A 23,606-nucleotide genomic window follows, 5' to 3' on the forward strand; every position below is an offset into this window, starting at 1 on the left:
TGCAGCGTGTGGGGCTGTGTCTCCCAGCTCTCCCAGACTCAGCCGGTGCTCCCATCTGACCGTCGTTCTCCTCCGCTGTATCTCCTTGTAGACTCATTGTCGCCGTCCTTGGCCTCCTTGGGTGGGTGCCCAGTGTGCCTGTACTACTTGCTCATTGTGGTGCCTGCCACCTGTGACCCTGTGTGTGCTCCCAGGTGCTCTCCTCATCCTGCTGGGGACAGCACACCCACTTCCTGTCCTGTCTCGTGGTTGGGGTCCCGAGCCGTGGAGGCCCGGGGGCAGCCCTTCCTTCTGGAACAAGAGCCCAGGCACTCCCAGGGGCCAGCTCAGGTCAGTAAGGACTAAATGAGCTTTGACTAAAAACACAGGGATTTTTTAGGCACAATTTAGGACAAGATTTCTTTACTGACATCCAAATTTACTTAGTTGAAAATAATTACAGAAATACGAACTTAGATCACATTTAGTTATGATCTTTATTAAGAATCAAATTGTAAGAAAAGAAGTAACTGTCAACCACAAACATACGTAACAGCTGAAGTGATCTTTCCGGTCACTCTTCTGGTGAGACCACCTTATTCATGTTTTCATGTTTTGGGAAAGCCAGCTCAACGATGATCTAAATCTCTTAATGTTTTCAAACATTCTTTTTCTTTAACTGAAGTGTAATCAGTTACAGTGTCAGTTTCTGGTGTACAGCACCATGTCCCAGTCATGCATATATATATATACATACATTTTCATGTTCGTTTTCTTTAAAAGGTTATTACAAGATACTGAATATAGTTCCTTGTGTTTATACAGAAAAAGTTTCTTTTTTAAATCTATTTTTATGTATAGTAGTTAGTATCTGCAAATCTTGAACTCCCAAATTTATCCCTTCACACCCCCTTCCCCCCAGTAACCATAGATTGTCAAACATTCTTGACAAGCCTCTTAATAATTAATTTGAATTAGCAAAAGAAATGTAATCTCGGGGGTCATAAATGCTTTTTCCAGTCCCTAAAAGTTATTGATCATCGAAAATGATCCGTGGCCGTTTTTGTGTCTTCTCTGTCTATGCAAGTCACTCGCCCCTTTAAAAACTGGGGCATTGGTTTTTTGCTGTTGAGTTATGGGAGTTTCTCACATATTTTAGAAATTAACCTCTTATCAGAGCAATGGTTTCCAAATATTTTCTCCAATTCCATAGGTTGCCTTTTAACTTTTTTTAAAAATCACTTTATTTTTTGTTTGCTTTTGGAGGGAGAGGTAATTAGGTTTATTTATTTATTTTTAAATGGAGGCACTGGGGACTGAACCCAGGACCTCATGCATGCTGAGTGCGTGCTCTCCCACTGAGCTACACCCTCCCCTGCCTTTGCTGCCTGTTTCCTTTGCTGTGCAGAAGCGTCTTAGTCTGATGTGGTCCACCTTGTCTGCTTTTGCTTTTGTTGCCTTTGCTTTAGGTGTCATGTCACACGCCCGTCATGTCATTGCCAAGATCAACGCCCTGGAGCCTTTCCTCTATATTTTCCTCTAGAACTTTTACAGTGTCAGAGCTTTAATCCGTTTTGAGTTGATTTCTGTGTATGATATAAGATAAGGGTCCAACTTTATTATTTTGCGTGTGGATATCCAGCTTCCCCAGCACCATTTGAAGAGACTATCCTTCCCCCATTGTGTATTCTTCGCTCCTTTGTCAAAGGTCACTTGACCACATATGCATGGATTTGTTTCTGAGCTCTTCATTCTGTTCCATTGGCCTAGATGTCTTTCATTATACTAGTACCTACTTTTTTTATTTCATAGCTTTGTAATATATTTTGAAACCAGGAAGTGTGATGCCTTCAACAGGAATATGAAGAGATGCTCAACATCACTAATTGTTATGGAGAAACAAATCAAAACCACACTGAGATAGCACCACACTCCTGTCAGGATGGCTATAATCAAAAAAGCAAAAGATGGCAGGTGTTGGTGAAGGTGTGGAGAAACGAAACCTTGGACACTATTGGTAAGAATGCAGAATGATGCAGCTGCTATGGAAAACAGTCTGAAGGTTCCTCAAAGAATTAGAAATGGAACTACCAGAGGATCCAGCAATCCGCCTTCTAGGCATACAGTCAAAGGAACTGAAATCAGGATCATGAAGGGATGTGAGCGCTCCCATGTTCACTGCAGCACTAGTCACAGGAGCCAAGATATGGAGACTGCCTAAATGTCCATTAACTGGGAAATGGATAAAGAAAATGTGGTCTGTGTACACGATGGAATATTATTCAGCCTTAAAAAAGAAGGAAGCCCTGCATTATATGACAACATGGATGAACCTGGAGGACATTATGCCACGTGAGATAAGCCAGTCACAGAAGAATAAATGTTGCATGATTCCACTTAGATGAGGAATCTAAAATAGTCAAACTCAGAAGCAAAGAACAGAATGGTGGTTGCCAGGGCTGGGCGGAGGGGCACATGGGGAGTTGTGGGTCGGTGGGTAGAGTTTCAGGTGTGCTGGGTGGCTACGCTCTGGGCCTCTGCTGCACAGCCGAGCACATGTGTCAACAACACTGTGTGCATTGCACACTTAGAAATCCCAGAGAGGCTAGAGATCATGTTAAGTGTTCTTAACACAGTAAAATTAGAAACACCCATTGCCTGCAGTGGCGCCTGGGAGGAAGGGTTGCACAGGTGTTATCAAGTCCAGACTTGTTCTGCTCCTTGCGCGACAGGCCAGTAAATCAGGAGACGAGGAGTTGGGGCAAGGAAGAGTGACTTTATTCGGAAAGCCGGCATAACGAGAAGATGGCATACTAATGTCCTGGAGGACCATCTTCTCCAAGTCAGAATTCAGGCTCCTTTCATAGTAGAAAGGGAATGGGGGTGTGGCTGGTTACTGCCAACTTCTTGGTGTTGGAATCATTTGTTCTTGCAGCTGTCCACGGGGGTCAGGTCATGGTGTCCCTGCAAAACTCCAACAAGACAAATGTTATTTTCTAGTCTGCAACTTTTTATCTTTATATGAATGGGAAAGTGTTTTACCCTGAAAGGTCAGAGACTTGAGAGCGGGCTCTCCTGTATATTTCAGGCTATCGGCAACATTCTTTTACAAAAGGTGCAGAACAGCATGACTCAGCACAGAAGCAGCACAGGGTTAGCGTTAAAGGAACGGATCTCATGTGGAGTCAGATTTGTTCTTGCCTACTACACTGGCTCTTGTCTTTGCACTTGGGTTGGGATACTGCCACTCCCGCCCAGGAGGGTCCTTGGTTCCCTGGTTGCTGCTGAAGGACCTTCCCTCCCTCTCCTTGTGCTCAGCAGTTTCTCCTCTAATGGAGCAGGAGGAGATTTTCACAAAGACTCTTTGTCCCTCCAGATGGTTCCACTTATGTGGTGGTTTCCCTGGCATCCAGGGTAATTGATAGATGTGCTCGAGACCCATGGTCCACAAGTTCAGGCTCTGGAGGAGCCCACGTTGGCTGCTGTCCCCGCCCAGACTGCGGAGCTCCCGCAGCCGGCCAGCTGCCCCTCCACTGCTCCCTGACACGAGGGGACATCCTCCTGTGTGGTCCCGTGTGCTCTGGGCCCTGGTCTGGAAGACACCACCACGGACACAGAGACCCTAACTGGAAGATCCGACTCTGTCCCCAAAAGCCTCTGAGCGGCAGAAACCCGCCCAGCAGTTCACAGAGCCCCTCGGCAGCTGAATTTCACTTACAGCTCCCACGTTTTGCATCGCTCTTAGAAAGACTGGCTCTTAACACAGCAGAAAACAAGGCACATTGACACAATTCACATAAATGTATAAGAAGGTCCAGTTTGTCCTCAGGGTGGCATTCAGATTTGGTGGCAATGTTCACCATACAAATGATCTCCACCACCGCTGGACTGGCGTTAGCAGACAGGCTTGGAAAACTTTCTTAGAACATGTATTTTTCTCCTCAAAGTTAGTGCAATAATTTTCAAATGCACCAATATTTAACTTAATGTTAATATTTATTTGTCCCCGAGGCTGTTGGGCTCACAGAATAGTGATGGAGATGAGCGGGCCCCTCCTCTGAGCCGCAGGCATCCAGTCTAAGCTCTCACATTAAGCCCATATTCTCACCAGAACTCGCACCATATTGGAACAGACAGTGGTGCCTGAGTAGACTGGCTGAGTGAGACCGTGACAGTGAGGTCAGAGGGCTCCAAAGGCTCGTGTTCTCTCAGGTCTGGTCACCGTGGCCAGGCCAGGCCTGAGAGGCAGGATCCATGCCTCCCGTCCTGGCAGCTTCTTCAGGACCAGTTTCTCCCGAGCGTCTGCCTGTGTCCAGGCACTCTTTGGGTTGCTACGTGTTCCACTAACTGCCCAGAGGGAGCCCCGGATGTCGGGGGGCTGCGTGGCTGGTGGGCGGCCCAGAGCTGATGACTGACGGGTGTGGGGTCCACAGAGCCCCCGCTTCACCTCCAGGTCCTCCGTGCTCCCCATGGGATCAGGCTGGGCTCTCCCCACCCTGTCCTGCCCCCACCCCACCCCACCCCCAGTTTCCTCCTGTGCGTCCCGTCCACTCTCTCACCGACACGGGAGCCCCTGCTCCGGCTCCCGTCCACAGGGCCTGAGCATGTCCTGTAGTGTTGGAAGGGAGGTTGGTGGCCAGGCAAGGCGGGGGTGGACAGAGGGGGACAAGGCACCCGTGATGAAAGCAATTTCAGGGGCCGCCGTCATGCTTTACCAATGAAAAGATCAGAGCCACATGGGACCAAGGGTTCGCAGTTAATTCTGGTGAGAACTGCACGTTGTATTTTCCCTGTTGTGTATTAAAACTTTATAAAGTTAACTTTGAATAAAGAGCAGGTCGGCTCAGAAGTGCACCCTAAGGTCTGTGGTCACAGCTGCCCCTGGCTCCGTCCATGCACGTCCTGAGCGCGTCGCACACAGCAGCTCGAGGAGCCCTGTTGGTCCCCTGGGGCAGGTACGGCCATCTGCTTCCAGGACCGGGAAGTCAGGAGACTGGCCGGGGCCACGCTGCAGCCGCGGTTCAGCCCTGGAGCGGGCTCTGTCCCAGGCCGGGGGCTCCCGAGCGTCTGCCTGTGTCCAGGCACTCTTTGGGTTGCTACGTGTTCCATTTAACACGACATAATCTCTTAGAATAAAATTTTAAACTGAATCTGAGTATGGACTCATGTTTCTTTGCTGATGTGAAATGAATTCACACGTCCCCTGTCTTATTTGAGGTAGAAAATGTCACATAGATTTTCAAGTATCTTTTTAAAGTTTTACTATGATTACTGTATTTGCTCTTCCATCTTGCCTTTATTTGGTGGCTTAAGTGAAGTTTAGAGATGGCAGGTCACTGTGCCATTGTCCCCCATCCAGTCACACTAGCTCGGCTGTCAGCCAAGGGTGCCCCTCCGTCACCGTCTTCCCAGGTCCCCTCCCAGAGCCCTGGGGGGAGGCTGGCTTGAGGGCGGGGCTTCCTTTCGGGCACTGGTAGCTCAGTTACCTCCGTGGCCCCCGGGCAGGTGGGGCCATCGTTTTGGAGATGAGGAAGAGAGAAACTGAAAGGCACCACTGCTCGAGGTTTAATGGGCTCGAGTGGAGGCGAAGACGGCGCTTCGCTCTGCAGTGCCCCAGAGCTGGCCGAGTTCCCTGGCACTCAGGCGGGTTCAGCGAATACTCAACAATCGAGCTGATTTCTCTAAATTGAAGGATAGTCGATTTACAATGTTGTGTTAATTTCTGGTGTACAGCATACTGGTTCATGTATACATATGTAAATACGTATTCCTTCTCATAGTCTTTTCCATTATAGGCCATTACAAGGTATTGGATATAATTCTCTATGCTATATGTTGTTTATCTATTTTATATATAGTAGTTTGTATCTGCTAATCCCAGACTTCTAATTTATCCCTCCACCCACCCCCTTTTCCCCCACCCCCGTAACTGGAAGTTTGTTTTCTATGTCTGTGTGTCTGTCTCTGTTTTGTAAATAAGTTCATTTGTGTGCTGTTTTTTTAGATTCCACATATAAGTGATACGGTGTTTTTTCTTTCTCTTTCTGGCTTATTTCACTTAGCATGATAATCTCCAGGCCCATCCATGTTGCAGCAAATGGCATTATTTTATTATTTTTAATGGCTGAGTAGTATTCTATTCCGTGTGTATATATACACCATAGCTTCTTCATGCAGTCATCTGTCAATAGACATTTAGGTTGCTTCCATGTCTTGGCTATTGTATATAGTGCTGATATTGTAAATAGTGTTGCTATGTATCTTTTCGAAATTTGAGTTCCCTCTGGATATATGCCTAGGATCGGGATTGCTGGACCATGTAGTAGGTCTATTTTTAGTTTTTTGAGGAATCTCCGTACTGTTATCCACAGTGGCTGCACCAAACTGCATTCCCACCAGCAGTGTAGGAGGGCTCCCTTTTCTCCACAGCCTCTCCAGCATTTATCATTTGTGGACTTCTGAATGATGGCCATTCTGACTGGTGTGAGTGGTACTTCATTGTAGTTTTGATTTACATTTTTCCGCTAACTAGCGATACTGAGCATTTTTTCATGTGCCTGTTGGCCCTTTGTATGTCTTCACTGGAGTCATGTTTGCTTGGTCTTCTGCCCATTTTTAGATTGTTTTTTGTCATTGAGTTGTATGAGCTGTTTGTATATTCTGGAAATTAAGCCCTGTCAGTTGCGTTATTTACAAACATTTTCTCCCATTCTCAGGTTTTCATTTTATTTATGGTTTCCTTTGCTGTGTAGAAGCTTATAAGTGTAATTAGATCCCATTTGTTTGTTTTTGCTTCTATTTCTATTGCCTCAGGGGGCTGTCCTAGGGACAGTGGGACACACCTGGGACAGTGCGCTCCAGGGGCCACCTGTGGCCTCACTGCACGTCCCAGGCCTCTGCCTTCAGAATGAAGTCTATTAAGAACGTGTCTCCCCAGCTCTCCCTTGCACTCACAGCTTGCTCTGCAATGTGTGGGCTGTGCGTGGTCTATGAGAAAATGTGGTGAGCTTCTGGGACCCGTGTAACTGCGGGTTAGGGAGTGGCCCTTGGAGCCTGAAGTTGACTGAAGTCCCTGCAGACCTCACCTCCCTTGAGCACCCTCCCCACCACCCCCAGATCTGGAACAGCAGCCAAATCCACTTACCCTGCATCCTGAGTTGGGGGCCCACACCACTGTCCCAGAGTCCCAGCCAGAGCAAACAGAAGAGGCCATGGTGGCCCCAGCACTGGGCACTGGGGACTGAGCCTTGTCCAGCCCAGCCATGGGCCAAGGCAGTGATGAGGTAGCAGGTGCAAGGGGTGCTGGTCCCAGGGAGAGGGGTGCCTGCCCCTGCCTGGCGCCCACAGTCAGGCTCCACCCTCAGCCTTGGCAGGTGGGGCCAAGGAGGCGACACAGCCAGACTCGCCTTCACCTGCTCTGCTGTCCTACAGCTTCTAGAGGGAGCTGGACAGCCCAGCATCAAGCACGTCTGTGATAAGCCACAGAGATGAGGGCAGAAAACAAATTACAGACCAAAGCAGAGGACACCTGGACCAGGAACCAGGCCGCCAGATGTGAGCATGAACTGTTTCTCTGGGCTTCTGAGGTGCAGAGACAGCTGGCCGGCACCCCGATGACCTGTAGACAGAAGGTGTGCCTGTTCTTTAGGAGAAACTGCGTTAGTTCCCTGGAGCTAATTCAGAAGAAATACTTGCAGTGGATCTTTATGTCAGTGACGTTGATGGGCACCTCCCCGACTTGGGGCACCAGAGGGATGTGTTAAATATATGAGTACGAGAAACGGGTCTCCAGGACCGGGTGGATGTGGCCAGGGTGTCACTGATCTCAGCTGGCACAGGGACAGGAGTTAGAGAAAGTGGATGGTGCTCTGTCCCCTATCCCCGCTCCCCCCGTCCTGCCCCTTTCTCTGCCCTCCTCCCAGCTTCATGGGGATCTGCTGGCTTTGCAGTGGGGGAGCCTGGAGTCTGGAATGCAGGTGTCTTGGGTTACTTATGGAAGGGAGATCCAGTACTTGAGAAAGCCGCTGCAGGCTGCAGAGCTGTGGGCACTGTCGGGGCGTTAAGGGAGCCCCTGGGAAGGGCAGGGCTTCTGGAGGCCCCGGGTCTCCTCTGTTATCCGGGCTGTTTCCTCACTGAGCACCCAGCCCTCTCACACCTTGAACAGACCCTCCAGCATCCTGAGTGACACTCAGGATGAGAGAGAACCAGCAGATCACCTTTATCACCCATGCAACAGTGAGACGTCAACGGTATAACGTCAGTGCGCACATCTTTTGTGCAGCCAGGACTCCACCGGCATGTCCCTGGATGGACTTCTGATCCCCACATGATGCCGCGGGCACACCCCAGCGTCGCCCCCACTTTACAGGTGAGAACATCGAGTCCGGAGAAGCCGCAGAACGTACACGTGCATCACCTGAGGTCACACAGGGGGTTGGGTGGCTGCTCTTGGAGGCCCCCTGGACAGCAGCAGGAGGCTGGGCCAACCTCAGGGTGGTGATGTGACAGGCCAGGTGACCCTCGTGGGTGGAAGACACACCGCTTCCACCCAAGCACCTGGATAAGAATGAAAAGTTGTGCTACCTGTTGTTTAGAACACAGATCAAAGGGTTCAGGTGTACACACACACCCACCGGGGACGTGAGTCACGCTGCCCGCCGCCCCACCTTGGAAAGGTAAGGGGGCTTCCTGTGGGAGACCTACCTGGCCTCTCCCAGGGAGATCTGAGGCCCCACGCGGTGTGAAGCCGCACCGATTAAATGAGCCTCTCGTCCTTTGTGTAGAGCTCAGGGCGGGCGGGAGCAGGTGAGGCTGCAGCGGCCTCGCTCCTCCGGAAACGCGCCCAGCCCGCGGCGGGGCGGCTGGCAGCGGGCGCCATCCGTGACTTCTGCGGGGATGGCAGCTTTACATATTTAAAAGGCGTGTGGCCGGCTTCCTATCTGAAGTATGTTTCCCTGGAGAGACCACCACCATTTGATCTATTTTTGATTAAAATATAAAAATTAAAAATTAAATCAAATGGTAGTATAACTCCTTGGGGAAAGCACACTTCGGATGTGAAGTGTTCCCCACAGTAACCTCGAGACTCTTACGGCGGCATCATCTCATCCGTAGGTGGTCTTTTTACGTCACATGTAATTAAAATAAATTGTGGTGGGAACCCCCGAACACCTGCCTTCGGCTGTATTGACTGCAGGCAGGGCCCCTGGGGCGGGTCCTGGGGGAAGGCAGCACCGCCCAGCGAGCATGGGACCCAAGGGTGCCCACTCCGGCCCCTTCCCCACCGGATCCCCCGGGGCACTCTCATCCCACCCCTGTTGGATGAAGGCGCACAACCTTTCCGCCCAAAGAGCCTAAGCCCAATGCATGTAGTGTCAGCAAATGATGGGCACTTCCCGGGCAAACAAAGCAGGCGCAACTGGATTTCCTGGGAAAATGTGTTTTGCAGAATCTACTCGCCAGCCTAGTTGTGGCAGACTGCTGTGTCAGTCTGCCTGGGAGCGTGGGGAAGCACATTCGATAGGCTTAGAGGAGGCCGCCTCGCCTTTGCATCCGTGATCCCCGCCACTGACGGACACGAGCCCTGCCGGTGTCACGGGCTGTGACTTTCCGAGTTGTGACTTCATCTCCACTAGTGTGAGTGTGACTGGACATGCCGTGGCCGCCCAATCACACCTCCTTGTCTGTGCTTATTTTTCTGAAGCCTCTTGCTTCAGATGAAAATTCCACAGAATAAAAACGTTCCTGGAATAAAGGTCTTCACGCTGCTACCCGCAGTGTTGTGTGGTGGTTTGTAAGTGAGTGATGCCGGCCCGAGGGGCTGCAGAAATGCGGAGTCTGGTGTCGGAGGACATGAGGGCTGTCGCGCTCCCTGTCGTCGGCGCGCGCAGGTGGGGCCCATGCCGTTTGAATTACCTGCTGGTTGGACAGGCTGACATTGACACGTACAGTTTCCCTTCTGCTCTCAGATGCACTGGCAGTGCCGCCTGGCTCCGTGGAGGCCAGTCACGATCTCAGTGGTTTGGGAGCCCATCAGTCACCTGATGCGCACCAGGGCGGAAGCTGTGAGGGCCACTTCACGGCCAGATGCCTCCCCCAAAGCCCGTCCCACTGGGAGATGCCGTGGGAGCCCCCACAAGCCAGGTGGCCTGGGCGGACGGAGCTGGCCCCAGCCCTCCTGAACAACCAGACCTTCTGGGTGGGGGTCCGAAACTTCCTCCAGGGATGGGTCTTGTTCACCTGGACAGGCAGTGCCCCCTCACCCACGGCCTAGTGACCCCCGGAGTCCAGTGGGAAGAGGCGCAGGAGAGACAAAGGCTGATGTGTGGGGGCGGGGGGGACCGCAGGCCTGGCCAGCCCCCTGCAGGACAGGCACTAGGACTCAGCACGTCCACGCCGTGGGCCGGTGACAGGATCACGATACTCATCCATCTACGGGCTCTTCTAAGAATAAAAACTCAATCCGATTAGCAGATTTTGCGTTTTCTAATTTATTTCCTCGATCAGTTAACTTAGCTCCATCCAAACTGCCCTATGGGTTAACACTTGCAGGAGGACCTTCCCATCTACCCGGGGACACCGCGCACTCTGTGAGTCCAGCCCTAAGAGCCGGGAAGCCACAGCCACCCTCACGCTGGGCCGGCTCCGTCTGCTGTCTTCCTGCCTGATGCCCACGGATGCGTCCGCCTGGGAGGGGTGTGTGAGTGTGCATGTGTGCACACGTGAGCGCAGGTGCAGGTTTTGGGGGGGGGTGCCTGCGTACGGAGCCCATTACAGCCATACACAAAATTCCTACAACTTCCATTTTCCTTTTTTAAAAAATTTTTATTGAAGTGTGGTTGATTTACAATGTTAGTTTCAGGTGATTAGCAAAGCAATTCACTTACACATATACATGCATATGTATATTTTCTTTTCAGATTATTTGCTATTATATGTTATTACAAGACATTGAATGTAGTTCCCTGTGTTCTACAGTAGGTCTTGTTGTTTATCTGCTTTATATGTGGTAGTGTGTATCTGTGAATATCCAATCCCTAATTTATTTTTATATTTATTTACTTATTTTATATACTTATATTTTATACACATGTATTTATATTACATATTTATTTACATTATTACAGACAATAGTTACATGTTTATATGCATTATTTATTTTAACTTTCCATTTCGCCTAACACCGCGTCTTGGAGGTCTTTCCCGTGAACACAGCTCATCAACACGGGTCTGGCCCGTTGTTTTGAGAGCCATGGGTGATTACACTGACTACATGAGCCATAATTCACAGAGCTGGTACCCTGGTGATAGACACTTGGGTTGCTTTTGAGTTTTTGCTGCAGCAAAAAATGCTAAAACCCGTAGGTTTAAAAATGCAAATCAAATCTTACTATCAAGTTGGTAAGAATTTTTTAAAAACCTAACGGTGCTGGTGAAGATGTTGGAAGGTAGGCACTTTGTCCCTGTTGGTAGCAGTGAACAGTGTTACGGTCACTTTGGAAGACAGTTTGGCAAAATCTGTTTGTAAAATGTTCCTGCTCTTCGCTGCATTTGTAACCCTCCTAAGAATCAACTCTGTGCACAGATTTCTGCCCAAAGCTGCCTTCTGAGCCTACCAAAAGGGACCACTGTCTTCGTTCCCTTCTGGGGTTGGACGTCCTGTGTGGGGACGGTGACACTTGTCAGCAGCCCTCAGATTCAGGCTCGTGGAAGCCACCTGTGTTTGGGATGACCTGTGTTGAACTCAGTGCCTCCCTGGCAAGATGCCAGCCCCGGAGTCTTGTCTCCTTCGAAGTGGAACCGACTTCCCAGACGCTGCCCTTGGGTGGTGATGGCATATTGGACAGTGAAGCATCCCCACCCACCAGGAGGCCTCCCAGAGGTCTGGGAGTGGCGGTGGGTCCTGACCAGGGCCCAGGCTTCCCTTTGCATGTTGGCTTGCGCCCAGGAACGGTGCCCTGGACGAGGAGGCTGGCGCGGTTTCCCAAAGCACCCCCTCCCCACCATGGCCCTTGGGGCCCCCTCTCGCTGGGCCTCCAGCTCCACTCCCGTGGTCTCTTCTCCTGTCCTTTTGATTAAGGCGCTCTTCCATCGGAGGCAGGCAGGGTGGGGGCGGGCCGGGGAGGACCACCAAAGACCGTCATTGCCGTCTTATTTCAGTAAGGGGAAAGAGGTGGATGCCGATACAGAATTTGATATCCGTGAACCAAATGACCCGCTTTCTGAGATGTTTTGCAAAAGGAGCCTTGACATGACCTTCACCTCAGAGGGACCCATGTACCCCCCTGTGCCTTGCACAGCAGCACAGCGGGGACCAGCAGATGTCACGGCACAGTCACGGTAGCTCTTTGTGGACAGCCTGGCAGCAGGCACGGGGTGACTTTAGCTCACAAGGGACTGGAGGCTGGCAGGTGCAGGGACCCAGGCCTGCTGGTGCTACTGGCAGCTGAGTTTCCCAGCATTCCCTTAGAGAGGTGGCACCCAGGCTCAGGCTGCTCCATCACCAGCTCCTCGTGTCCCCACTGATGTGTCTGCTCTCATGCTCATCCCATGAAAAGGGAGAGAGGCAGAGGACAGGGGTCCCAGCCCGGAGCACCCTTACCATCTAAGTTGCCAAAAGATTGGAGCTTCCAGGCCTCCTACTGCTGACTTTGGAGCCAGCCTCCCCAGGCAAGCCAGTTTCTTACCCCAAACTCTGCATCATCGATGCAGCGCAGTTTGCCCCATCTCTGAATGGATCATGCCCATTGGCTCTCTGGGGACAGCAGACTGATGGTAACCACTGTCTTCCTTAAAAACATCCAAGATGCCTTGGGGAAGGCCATGGACCCAAACCAAAGTGTGTATGAGAAGCCATGAGGTTTCCTAGAGGTAAAGGCACCCTTCTTGTCGTCCATGGTGTGTAGGTGAGGAAACAGGCACAGATTGTGAGCTGACTTTCAGCGTCACACAGGGGCGACAGAGCAGCACTGCGCTGGGCCTCTGGCTGCCACGGTGACCAGCTGTCCTGGTTTGTCTGCAACTGAGGGTGTCCTGGCGTCTGTGACTTTCAGTGCTCACAGGAACAACGTTCCAGGCAAACCGGCCCCAGCTCGTCATTCTGTGCAGTGTCTCTCAAGCTCCTCCCTGGGTGCTCCCTGCCATCCGGGGCTCTGTCCCCGGGTCCTGCCTCCCTGCCCTGAGCTCAGAGGCCCCAGTTCATCACTTCTCTCTGGGCTGCCCTCTTTGCTTCCTGCCTTTGTCAAGGCCTGACATGGAAGAGCGTACACAGTCGGTGTTCAGTGGTTGCGCTGTGAGCCACACTGGACAGATGTAGGTCGGCAGCCCAGGCCCAAGTTCATGAGCTGGGTGGTCCAAGGCCAAGGCAGGCCCCTGACCGAATTCTGCTGGGCAGGGGATAGAGAGGGGTCTGGGCAGAGGTTGGGTGCCCTCCAGGAGGCTGCCCGCACCTCCCCACTCCCCGTGCCCTGCCAGGCCTCAGGGCCCCATCATTTAAACTGAGCAAACGCTAATTAACAAAATAATCCCCCCAGATCGTTTGTTTCCCTCCCTGGCTTCCTGCCCGCGTCCAGAGGCGCAGTCCGGAGGGCATGCTTCCACAGACAGACCTTAGCTGCGGCTGGGGGGACCACCCGGCTTGGGGCGGGCACCTGGGCGGGCGCCGGGCCAGCAGACAGCCACTCCAGGGGGACAGAAGGTGCGAGTGAGCGGCTGTGGCCGGGACCGGGAGCCAGCCGGCTTCTCGGGACGTGCCATTCTCTAATGGTGAACACCCTGTGCTGCAGATTTATTCCACGTAAACCAAGGAGAAGTTTTGAACCAGCAACTGCAGTCTGTGGCTGGACACCCCCTCTGGGCCCTCCTGTCCCCGCTGGCCTGGACGCCTCAGGACCCGGGCCCTGTCTCTACGCCCGCACCTGCCTGGGAGCCCGCACCCCGTGTTTCTTCCTGTCACCAAAGCATTAAAGACAACATCTTGGGCAGGAAGCAATTGTGGAAGGTGGAAGTTTCTGGCCAGGCAAATAAATTGGATTTAAGTATATTACAGTCCTAATCTTTTTCTGCCTCTCTCCAGACGGTCTCTGTACGTGGAAAAATGAGAATGCATTCGCAGACAAAGCGCGACCTGAGGGGGAAGGCTGCCGGAATCCGGGCTTTCAATAACATAAGGCAACAAAGCTCAGGCCTCTGACCTGCTGCAGTGCGGCCACAGTATAAAGAGCTTAGCTGCTAATAAAGGGAAGGGGCTGCCCTCGCATCTGCGGGCCCGGGCCCCCCAGAAGGACGCCTCGTAAAGATCGTAACGGGTTAGCCGGGATCACGCAGACACGGGCCCCTTGTTGACCGACTGTCTGGCAGCTGTCACCTGTGGGTCTGGTATTAATAAGTCCCGTGTTGATTTCCTTGGGGTGTTTTTGTCCCTTCAATCGCACATCTCCCTGTCGTGACCCCACACTGGGCGACATGTCAGGCTGCAGTTACCTGGCGGCATGATGCCCGTGCAGGTGCGTGTGCCTCCCCCCGTGGGGGATGGCTGGACAGTGGGGAGGGCAGGCTCTCAGGCGGAGGGCAGAGCCAGCCGCCTCTTTGTGGGAGGTCAAGCGGTGTGACCCCTTTTGCGAGGGACCCTTCTCTGAATTTGTTTGTTTATCAAATACTTTACCAGGGGATTAGTGGGTTGCCACGCTGTTCCCTAGACGGTGTAATTGCAGCAGATTGCATGAATGTACTGCATCAATACCACTGCATGAATCAAGCTGGAAGGAAGTAGCAGTGCTCCGTTAAAAACGTTCTTGGTCGTTAAAATGAGCCAGCAATATGGCTGTGGAGCACTCCACAGCCAGCAGCCTTTCTACCTGTCCCCCAACTCTCCCAGGCTTTCTGGCAGCCCCGGCGGGTCCATGCCTCAGTTCCCTGTGCCATGCTCTTCAGTATCACTGTACTTTAAAATGACCTTGAAGCCAGGTTTTCCCAAACGTTCCAATTCTGTTCATTTTAAGTGTCGCTTCATCTCGTAGCTGCACCTCGGAAGAGCCAACAGAACGCCACGCAGGGCGTGTCCCTAGAAGTTTTCATTTCCATGGCAATCCTTGGTGGGAAGAGACATGTATGGGAAGCTGGATGCTCCAGGAAGAACTGTAGACTCTGCTTGGCACCACCGTTCTCTGGGAGCCCTACCCGGTCCGCTTGGAGAGAACGGCACAGAGCAGGGTGCCCTGATGTGGGCTGCACACCTGCCTGGCAGCCATGCCATACTCTGGGGACTCAGACACCCTACGGTGATTCATACCCACGCGGAGCCATGTCTGCTTCTCCGGCAGGTTGTCAAATGCACACCGCTGCAACGTGGGATGCTCGCAGCACCGCACAGCCATGGCGATGAGGGAGGAGCCCTCCTCTCAGGTGAGGCACCAGGTAGGGCTTTTAGGAATGCCCAGGCCCTGGTGTTGAGGGCCTGGGGAGAGAGCTGCCTGCCTCTGGGTCTTGCTACTGGGGCTGCCAGGAGGCAGTGCTGAGCTGCAGACAGGGCCCACAGAACTACCCCCTCCATCCAACATGGGGTCTGCCCCAATCAGTACTTCTGTCCTATGATGGGAGGTCCTGAGGTCTGTGCCCATGACCTACTGGGCTTGGAGTACCAGAGCCCAAAACCCAAAATGGGCACCTGGTCAGACAAGCTGACATGGGAAGTGGGTACCAGATGTGCCACTCAATAGGTCCATGACTGCATCTTCCAGAGCCTCAGTTTTCTCATCAGAATATGGGAATAACATGGGCATCATTGGGTGGATCAACTGAACTCATTACAGTCTTTTAAGAGAGGGCAGACCTCAGCCTTTGAAGGGCAGTGCTATGCGATGAATTGTCCCCCTGCCCCCCGCCAAATTCACATGTTGAGGTCCTAACTGCCAGTAACTCAGAATGTGACTGTATTTGGAGATAGACACTTTAAAGGTGTTCAGGGTTAAATGAGGTCATTAGGGTGGGTCCCCATCCAATACGGCTATTTTCCTTGTAAGGAGAGGTTAGGACACAGACACACACAGAGGAAAACAGTGTGAAGACACAGGAAGAGGACCACCATCTACGTGCCAGAGAGAGAGGCCTCAGGACAGACCAACCCCGCTGACACCTTGCTTTTGGACTTCCAGCCTCTAGAACTGTGAGAAAATAAATTTCTGTTGTTTAAGCCACGTGGAGGTGGCAGCTTGAGCAAACTAATACAGGCAGGGTTTCTCAGAGCTGCCTCTGTCCTCAGCCTAGAGAGAGTTGGCCTTTTATTCCTTAATCTCTTCTGAAGGCACTTCTACCTGTCACCAAGTCACCTGCTCAGAGTCCTCCCAGCTTTGGGATAGAAGAACAAAGCACCTGTGCATTAAAAGTAAGTATATGGGTACAGCGAAGTAAACTTCTACTGGACCTAGTCCTCTTGCAAATAAAAATGAAAAACTCTGCACAAAAAGAAAAACCTCTACCCAAATCTCTGCCTGATCCCTGAACTACACATGCTTATAGGCAGACCCAAAGCAATTTAGCTAAAATAAAAGATCTGCACTGTGATTTGAGCTGATACTGAAGACACAGAGTTTGCAGTTTAAGTCCAGTCATGTTAATTGCCTACCAAAACAGGAAGTCAACACTCTCTGGAGGATTAGAACAGACTCCAGAATCTCTGCAATATGCCATTCCCGACACATGATACTCAGGGAACAACAAAAATTGCATGACATTAAAAAAAAAAAATCTAGGAAAATGTGACCCAGTCTCAAGAGAAAAGTCCATCGGCTGAGAGCAATCCTGAGATGACCCCAAGATGCTGGAATTAAAAGACAAGGATTTCAAAGAAGATACTGTAACTATACTCCATTAAGTAAAGGAAAATATGCTGGCAGTGAAAAAAGAGCTAAGAAATAAAAATTATAAAAATCAGAACCAAATAGAAATTCTAGAACTAAAAAAATACAATACTTGAAAATAAAAATTCGGGGAATTGGCTTATTACCAGACTGGAGAAAGTAGACGAAAGAGTCCATGAATTTCAATAAAGATGAGTATCAGTGACGCAGCCTGAAGAAGAGAGAGAAAACAGACTGAAAATAATGAAGAGGGCCCTGGCAGCCTGTGGGACAATCTCAAAAGGTCTAACCCATGCTCGGTTTGAGTCCCAAGAGGAGAGGAAACAGAGAATGTAGAAGGGAAAGTATTCAAAGTTATAGTAGCCAAGAAATTTCCTAAGTTCGGTAAGACACATACATTTCAGTTTCAAAAAGCTCAGTGAACCCCAAACAGGATAAATGTAAATGAAACCATGTCTAAGCATCATAATCAAGCTGCTGAAAATCAAAAGAAGGGAAACGCGTGGAGCAAAGGAAACACCACACACATCGTACACGAAGAGCAGGATCTGAGCGACGGCAGACTTCTCATCAGAAACTATGGAGGCCAGAAGGCAGTGGAACAGTGTGTTTGGTGCTCCTGTCACCCTCGGAGTCTATAGTCAGGGACACTGCACTTCAAAAAAGGGAAATATTTTCAGATTAAATAACACCTAGAGAAGTTGTTGCTATTTATGAGAAATGCTGAAAGCAATTATTTGAAGGGAAATGATGCCAGTAGGAAATTCAGATTTTAAAGAAGTAATGAAGCGTATCAGAACTGGGAAATACGTGGGTAAATAGAAACGAACTTTAAAATCTTATTTTCTTTAAAATACAAAAGATGGTTGTAAGCCAAAAATTGTAACATTGTCTTCTGGGGTTTATTATGAATGTGGATATAATGCCCAGGACAACTATAGATGAAAGGCCTGGAGGGGGACACATGGACTTACACAGTAATAAGGTTCCTACATCTTACACATGGTGGTGCAATGCTAACTCTAACGAGACTGAGAAGTGAAGGACGTGTAGTGTGCGTATTGTAAGCCCTAAGCAACCGCTGATAGTGTAATGCAAAGGATAGCTAAGACACAATATAATAATTAAGATGGATTTAAAAAAATATTCAAATAATCCAGAAGAAGGCAGAAGAAGAGGAACAGAGGAGCCCCAAAGAGAGGGGACAAGCCGGAAACAATACACCAGCGCACCTAAAGCTCACCACATCGACATCACACTGAACGTTACTGACCCGAGCACGCCAACTACAAGGCAGAGTTGGTCAGAGCGGATTTTAAAAAGCGAGGACCCCCCCCCCATACCCATCGGGATGCTCCAGTCAAAAAATGTGAAGATAACACGTTGCAAGGATGTGGAAACATTGGAATTCTTGTCTACCATTGCTGGGACTGTAACATGGTGCAGCTGCCGTATTAAAAAGTATGGTAATTACTCAGAAATTAAAAATAGATTCCATGTGACCCAGCAACTCCACTTCTGGGGAAATACCGAAAAGAATGGAGAGCAGGGGCGTGAAGGGCATTTGTGCACTGTGTTTGTAGCGGCATCATGCACGGAGCCGAAAGGTGGCAGCCACCCACATGTCCATCAATGGATGAACGGAAACACAAAACGTGGTGGATACATATGATGATGAAATACCATTCAGCTTTAAAAAGAAAGGAAACTCTGACACAAGCTACCACACAGATGAGCCTTGAAGACATTATGCCAGGGTGATTCCATCACAGCTCTAGTGCTGAGGGAGGCGCCGTCCACACACCCTCCACCCCGCTCAGAGCCCTGGAGCACTGAGCCCTGACGACAGACAACTGTGCTTTCATGATAACAGCCCTGCCCCCGCAGTCCAGGCTTCTTGGGATGTTGTCCACTCCTCACATGTCGTCATCTGCCGTGACTACAGACGGGAAGGAAAACCCTAGACCGAGGGCTGAGACTCCCCTCCTCCTCCTTGCTGCCTCCCAGGGCACAGTTCCCGGGAACTCCTTTCCTTGGGCAAGCCTGGGGCTGCTGCCCAGCCCCTTGGGTCTCCTGGGCATCGCAGTCCAGGATGCTGTCTGTGAGCATGGGCAGCGGGCCTGAGTGGGCAGGCTGGTGGCGGGCCCGGGGGCAGGGCCAGGTCTCACAGCATGGACCTCCGTCCCTCCTGGAGGCACTGCCTGGCCAGAGCGAGAGTGACTTGGGCGATTCTGTCCTCGTCTGAGACTGTCCCCCTGGAGTGGCTGCACACAGCCACCACTCTGCCTGCCCTGGGGGCGCGGGGACGGGAGAAAAGAGGCAGCAGGGCCACTACCTGCGGACCGGTGACTGGTGTGTGGGCTCCGATGAGGAGCCCAGAGTCCAGAGTTCCTGACGAATGACTTTTCAGTCCTCGTGAAATGTTCCTCCTTCTCTCCTTCAGGGCTGCCTTGAGTTCTGTTCTGTCCGATATTAATGTAGCCACTGCAGCTTTCCTACGCTTACTGGTTTCTGTACTTTCCCATCTCTTTATGCTCAGCCTATCTGAGTTTTCATACTTAAGGTAACTTAATTTAAAAAAAAGTGGGGGGGAGGTAATTTGGTTTATTTATTTACTTATTTAAGTGGAGGGACCGGGGATTGAACCCAGAACCTTGTGTGTGGTGAGCATGTGCTGTACCACTGGGCTATACCCTCTCCCCGCTAGGGTAGCTATTTTAAAGTAACTTATTTAAAATAGCTGTTACAGCTGGGCCTTGCTCTTTTTAAATTTATTTTTCATTGTGGTAAAATACATAAAATAAAATTCAGTATCTTAAGTGTAATTTAGGGTTTTTAAGTGCTTTTAATTTACCCGTTTCAGTGGTGCTAAGTATATTCATGTTGTTGTGCAACCAACCTCCGGAACCATTCATCTTACAGAACTGGAACTCTATAGCCATGAACAAACTCCCCAGTTTTTCCTCACCCTGCAGCCCCAGGGGACCACCATTCTACTTTTTTTTAAATTGAAGTATAGTTGATTTACAATGTTGTATTAGTTTCTGGTGTACAACATAGTGGTTCAGTTATACATATACATATATATATATGTTCTTTTTCAGGTTCTTTTCCATTATAGGTTATTACAAGTTATTGAATACAGTTCCCTGTGCTGCACCATAGGAGCTAATTTATCTGTTTTATATATAGTACTTTGTATCTGCAAATCCCAAACTCCAAATTTATCCCTCCCCCTCTTTCCCCTTTGGTAACCGTAAGTTTGTTTTTTATGTCTGCGAGTTTCTTTCTGATTTGTAGATAAATTCATTTGTATCATTTTTTAGATTCTTCATATAAGTGATATCATACGATATTTGTCTTTCATTTCACTTAGTATCATCTCTAGGTTCATCCATGTTGCTGCAATGTCATTATTTCATTCTTCTTTGTGGCTGAGTAGTATTCCATTGTATAAATCTATCACATCTTTATCCAGTCACCTGTCGATGGACATTTAGGTTGCTTCCATGTCTTGGCTGTTATAAATAGTGATGCTGTGAACATTGGGCTGCATGTGACTTTTCGTATTAGTTTTCTCCCAACACGTGCCCAGGAGTGGGACACCATTCTACTTTGATCTCATAATTCTCAAGGCTGTAAGCTTGGTGGGTATGTAGACATCCCCTCACTCAATACCCCTCAGTCCTGTGAGCCATTAGGACACTGGGTGTCACCGATCTCCTGCTGTTCTGAGGCACAAGCTATGTGGTCGGCCAATGTCCACCACAACCAGCCCCCTGCCTCCCTCTGTCCAGTTGGCTGAGCCCTGGACCACTAGGGCTGGAGTCCTGGTCATGAACACTGTTCATCCTCAGTGGTCTGGGGCTTTGTAGGACCTCCTCTATGGCCAGTGAACGTCAGATGTGGTTCCCCCAACCCAGGAGCATGGCTGGAGGAGGAGAGAAGCCCAGTGGACCTCAGGCGCCCAGTCCTGGCTCCATGTGGTCACCTGCTGTGCATGTCACTGCCTGGCCTCCTCCGTGCATCCGTGGGGTGGACAGGCCTGTTTCTCACTGGAGCCCCGCAAAGAGGTGGTTTCAGCTGCTGACTGCCGAGTCCCTGCTCCTTTTGTATATCTCAGTGTGCACGGAGAGGTTTTCATCACCTTAACGGAAAGCCTAAATCACCCGCTCTTCCTCCCACCGCACCAGTTGGCGCTGGAGCTCTGATCCAAACCTGAACACTGGGAACGTTTGCATGAATTCTTGGGAGCTAGAGGGGAAAATATTTCAAATTAGGGAGAACCTTCCAGTAACTGGGAGCCTTTGGAACCCCCAGCCTCAGCAACACAACCGTTTCTAAATGCATTTCAAAAGAGCGAGGAAAATCTCCATGAACTTTCCTTGAAACTGCCGGACAGAGGGAGATACTCTGCAGGGGCACGTAGCGAGGGGACGTGCACTTGGAAGGGACAGCATTCAGCCTGTCCAGGAAGTTTGCTGTAAAGAGCAGCGCCCTTGGCCCCAGCTTGGAGTGACTTTATCATTCACCCCCCAGTTCAGCCTGGTGACACCCCAAAGAAGCATGTGATATTAACAAAATCACATGTGTTTTCTGAAGAAAGGGCTCGGGAGGGGATTTCTCTGCACGTTAATGGTCTCAGGGGGCAGAGGTCCAGCTGGCCCAGCCCTCCGACTCCCAGACACCCCGCTGCTTCTGTGAGTCAGCAAGCCACCTGCTGCCTGCAGCTGGCCATCTTCCTTGGATGCCCGGAGGAGAGCAGGCAGAACAGGCCGCCCCGGAGATGGAAGACAAGCAGGTGCCTCTCCTCTGGGTGAGGAAGGCACAGCTAAACCAAGCCCAGGACCACAGGACCATGGGTGCAAAGGGAGGCTCAGTGCTTCTGGCCTCAGCCAGGCTGCAGCCCCGGGACTGGCCCTGGCCCCTCCCCGCCTCACTGCTTTCACTGGGACCTCCCACCACTCGAGCTAGAGCGCATCGACTTGATAGGGCTTCGTAGGACTCATTTATTTGCAAGTGGGCGGAACAAAGGGGAGCTGGAAGCAGCAGGGGGCTTATTGAAAGGCTCTGGAGACGCCTCTAAGAGCCACCAGCCACTAGAAAGGCAAGAGCGAGCCAGGCCTGGACGAGGGGTCCCGGGGCAACCCTCCGGCTGCCTCCCCACGCACTTCACTTGGCGACTCGGCTGTTGGCGTCCTCCGCCCTCACTGCAGACTGGCCTCCTCCACGTGCTGCCAACAGCCCCCAAGTGGGTCTGCCTCAGCCAACAGAGCTGCAGGTCCAAAAACCTCGGGGCAGCGACTCATTGGCCAGGTCTCCCTTCCCTCCCATCATTGGGGGCCAGCTGGGCGCAAGGAATTGCCCATGGAAAGGTGAAGGATAAACCCAGCAAACCCGGGGAGGTCTGCTCCCCACCACCATGACACGGGGGTCACTTGGCTCCAAGGTGGCATTCGGAAGCCACCAGGCTAGTGTTTGTCATTTGGAATCATTTTCTGTGCAGGGCTGGGCAGGACCTAGTCTGGAGCTAAAAATCAGACGTTGGAGCCATTTGGCTAAGGCTGAGCTGGTAGAGACGCTGCTGTGCTGGGTCCACCAGCTCCTCCAGGGCCTCCAGGAGGCAGTGACCAGGGACGGAGGGGACGCTTTTCTGTAGACTCTGAAAAACCCTGCACTGGGGGGACCTTCCCCGCCTGTCTGGCCAGCTTGCCCTGAACCTGCCCGGCAGTTTTCCCTAATCCCTGGCTGGGGGTTCCAAGTCCATAAGAGACAATGCCGGCTTTCGTGGAAGTCAGCTTCACATGCCCGCATGCTTTACAAATGCAGGAGAACCCAGCCAACACCTCTGTGAGAAGAGGCAGGGAGAGGGGAGAGGGTGGGAGGGAGGAGGGGTGGATGCCGAGCTGTCAGGAGGAACAGTGGACGGTGAGGGTGGTGGGCAGCACGGCGGGGATATGAACAAGACAGCTGGGAGACTGGCCCAGGGGACCTCTGAAGGCTGCCCAGTGGCCCTCAGCAGGGCCAGAGCTTGAGGTGGTAGATCTTAATCAGGACTTTCTGATGACCGTTGCAGCAAATGGTAAAAGAGGCTTGTCCTGGAGAGTCTGGAGACATTGCTGGCTTCAGGCGTGCAATGACCCGCATCAGGGTTTGGCAGACTCTGGCCCTCTAGTGAAATCTGTTCTGCTGAGTGTTCTTTTTTGGGGGCGGGGGTGGGGTGTATGTGTAATTAGGTTTATTTATTTATTTGTCTTTTAATGGAGGTACTGGGGATTGAACCCAGGACCTTTTGCATGCTAAGCACGCGCTCTACCACTGAGCTATATATACCCTCCCCCCCACCCCCATGCTGCCTGTTCTTGTAAATGAGTAGCTATTGGAACACAACCACAGATGCTTAAGTGTCACCTCTGTCTGCTTTCACACAATGGCAGAGGTGAGTGGCTGTGCCAAAGACCATCGGCTGGCTTAGCCTAAAATATTTATTACCTGGCCCTTTGCACCAAAGGCTTGCCGACCCCAGCTCTGGAGCTGTGCGGTCCAGCATGGCGACACCTGAAACGTGTCTAGTGCAAATTAGGATGAGCTGTGAGTGCAAATTACCCACCGGCTTTCAGAGACTTAGCATGAAGAAAAGGGTGTAAAACAGCTCATGAAGAGTTTGTGCATATTGTTTGCATGTTAAGGTGATGTTTTTTAATATGCTGAGTTAAATGACCTGTAGTATCAGAATTAATTCCACCTGCTTCTTTTCGCACGTTTCGTGTG

The 23,606-nt window shown here is 50.9% G+C and overlaps 1 protein-coding gene across 5 annotated transcripts in view; it reads left to right on the forward strand.

The window, feature by feature from the left end:
- The window catches only part of C11H10orf143 (chromosome 11 C10orf143 homolog), a 69,614-nt gene that overhangs the window by 40,363 nt on the left and 5,645 nt on the right, over positions 1-23,606 (forward strand). For 3 of the 5 annotated variants that reach the window (XM_074373368.1, XM_074373369.1, XM_074373370.1), the window contains exon 4: positions 15,300-15,381. The exons of the other annotated variants lie outside the window; for them this stretch is intronic. In XM_074373368.1, coding sequence (XP_074229469.1) covers positions 15,300-15,381 — 82 coding nt within the window. The remainder of the gene's footprint in view (positions 1-15,299; positions 15,382-23,606) is intronic. 5 annotated transcript variants of the gene reach the window in all.

The sequence above is a fragment of the Camelus bactrianus genome, chromosome 11, assembly GCF_048773025.1.
Source record: "Camelus bactrianus isolate YW-2024 breed Bactrian camel chromosome 11, ASM4877302v1, whole genome shotgun sequence".
Taxonomy (NCBI): domain Eukaryota; kingdom Metazoa; phylum Chordata; class Mammalia; order Artiodactyla; family Camelidae; genus Camelus; species Camelus bactrianus.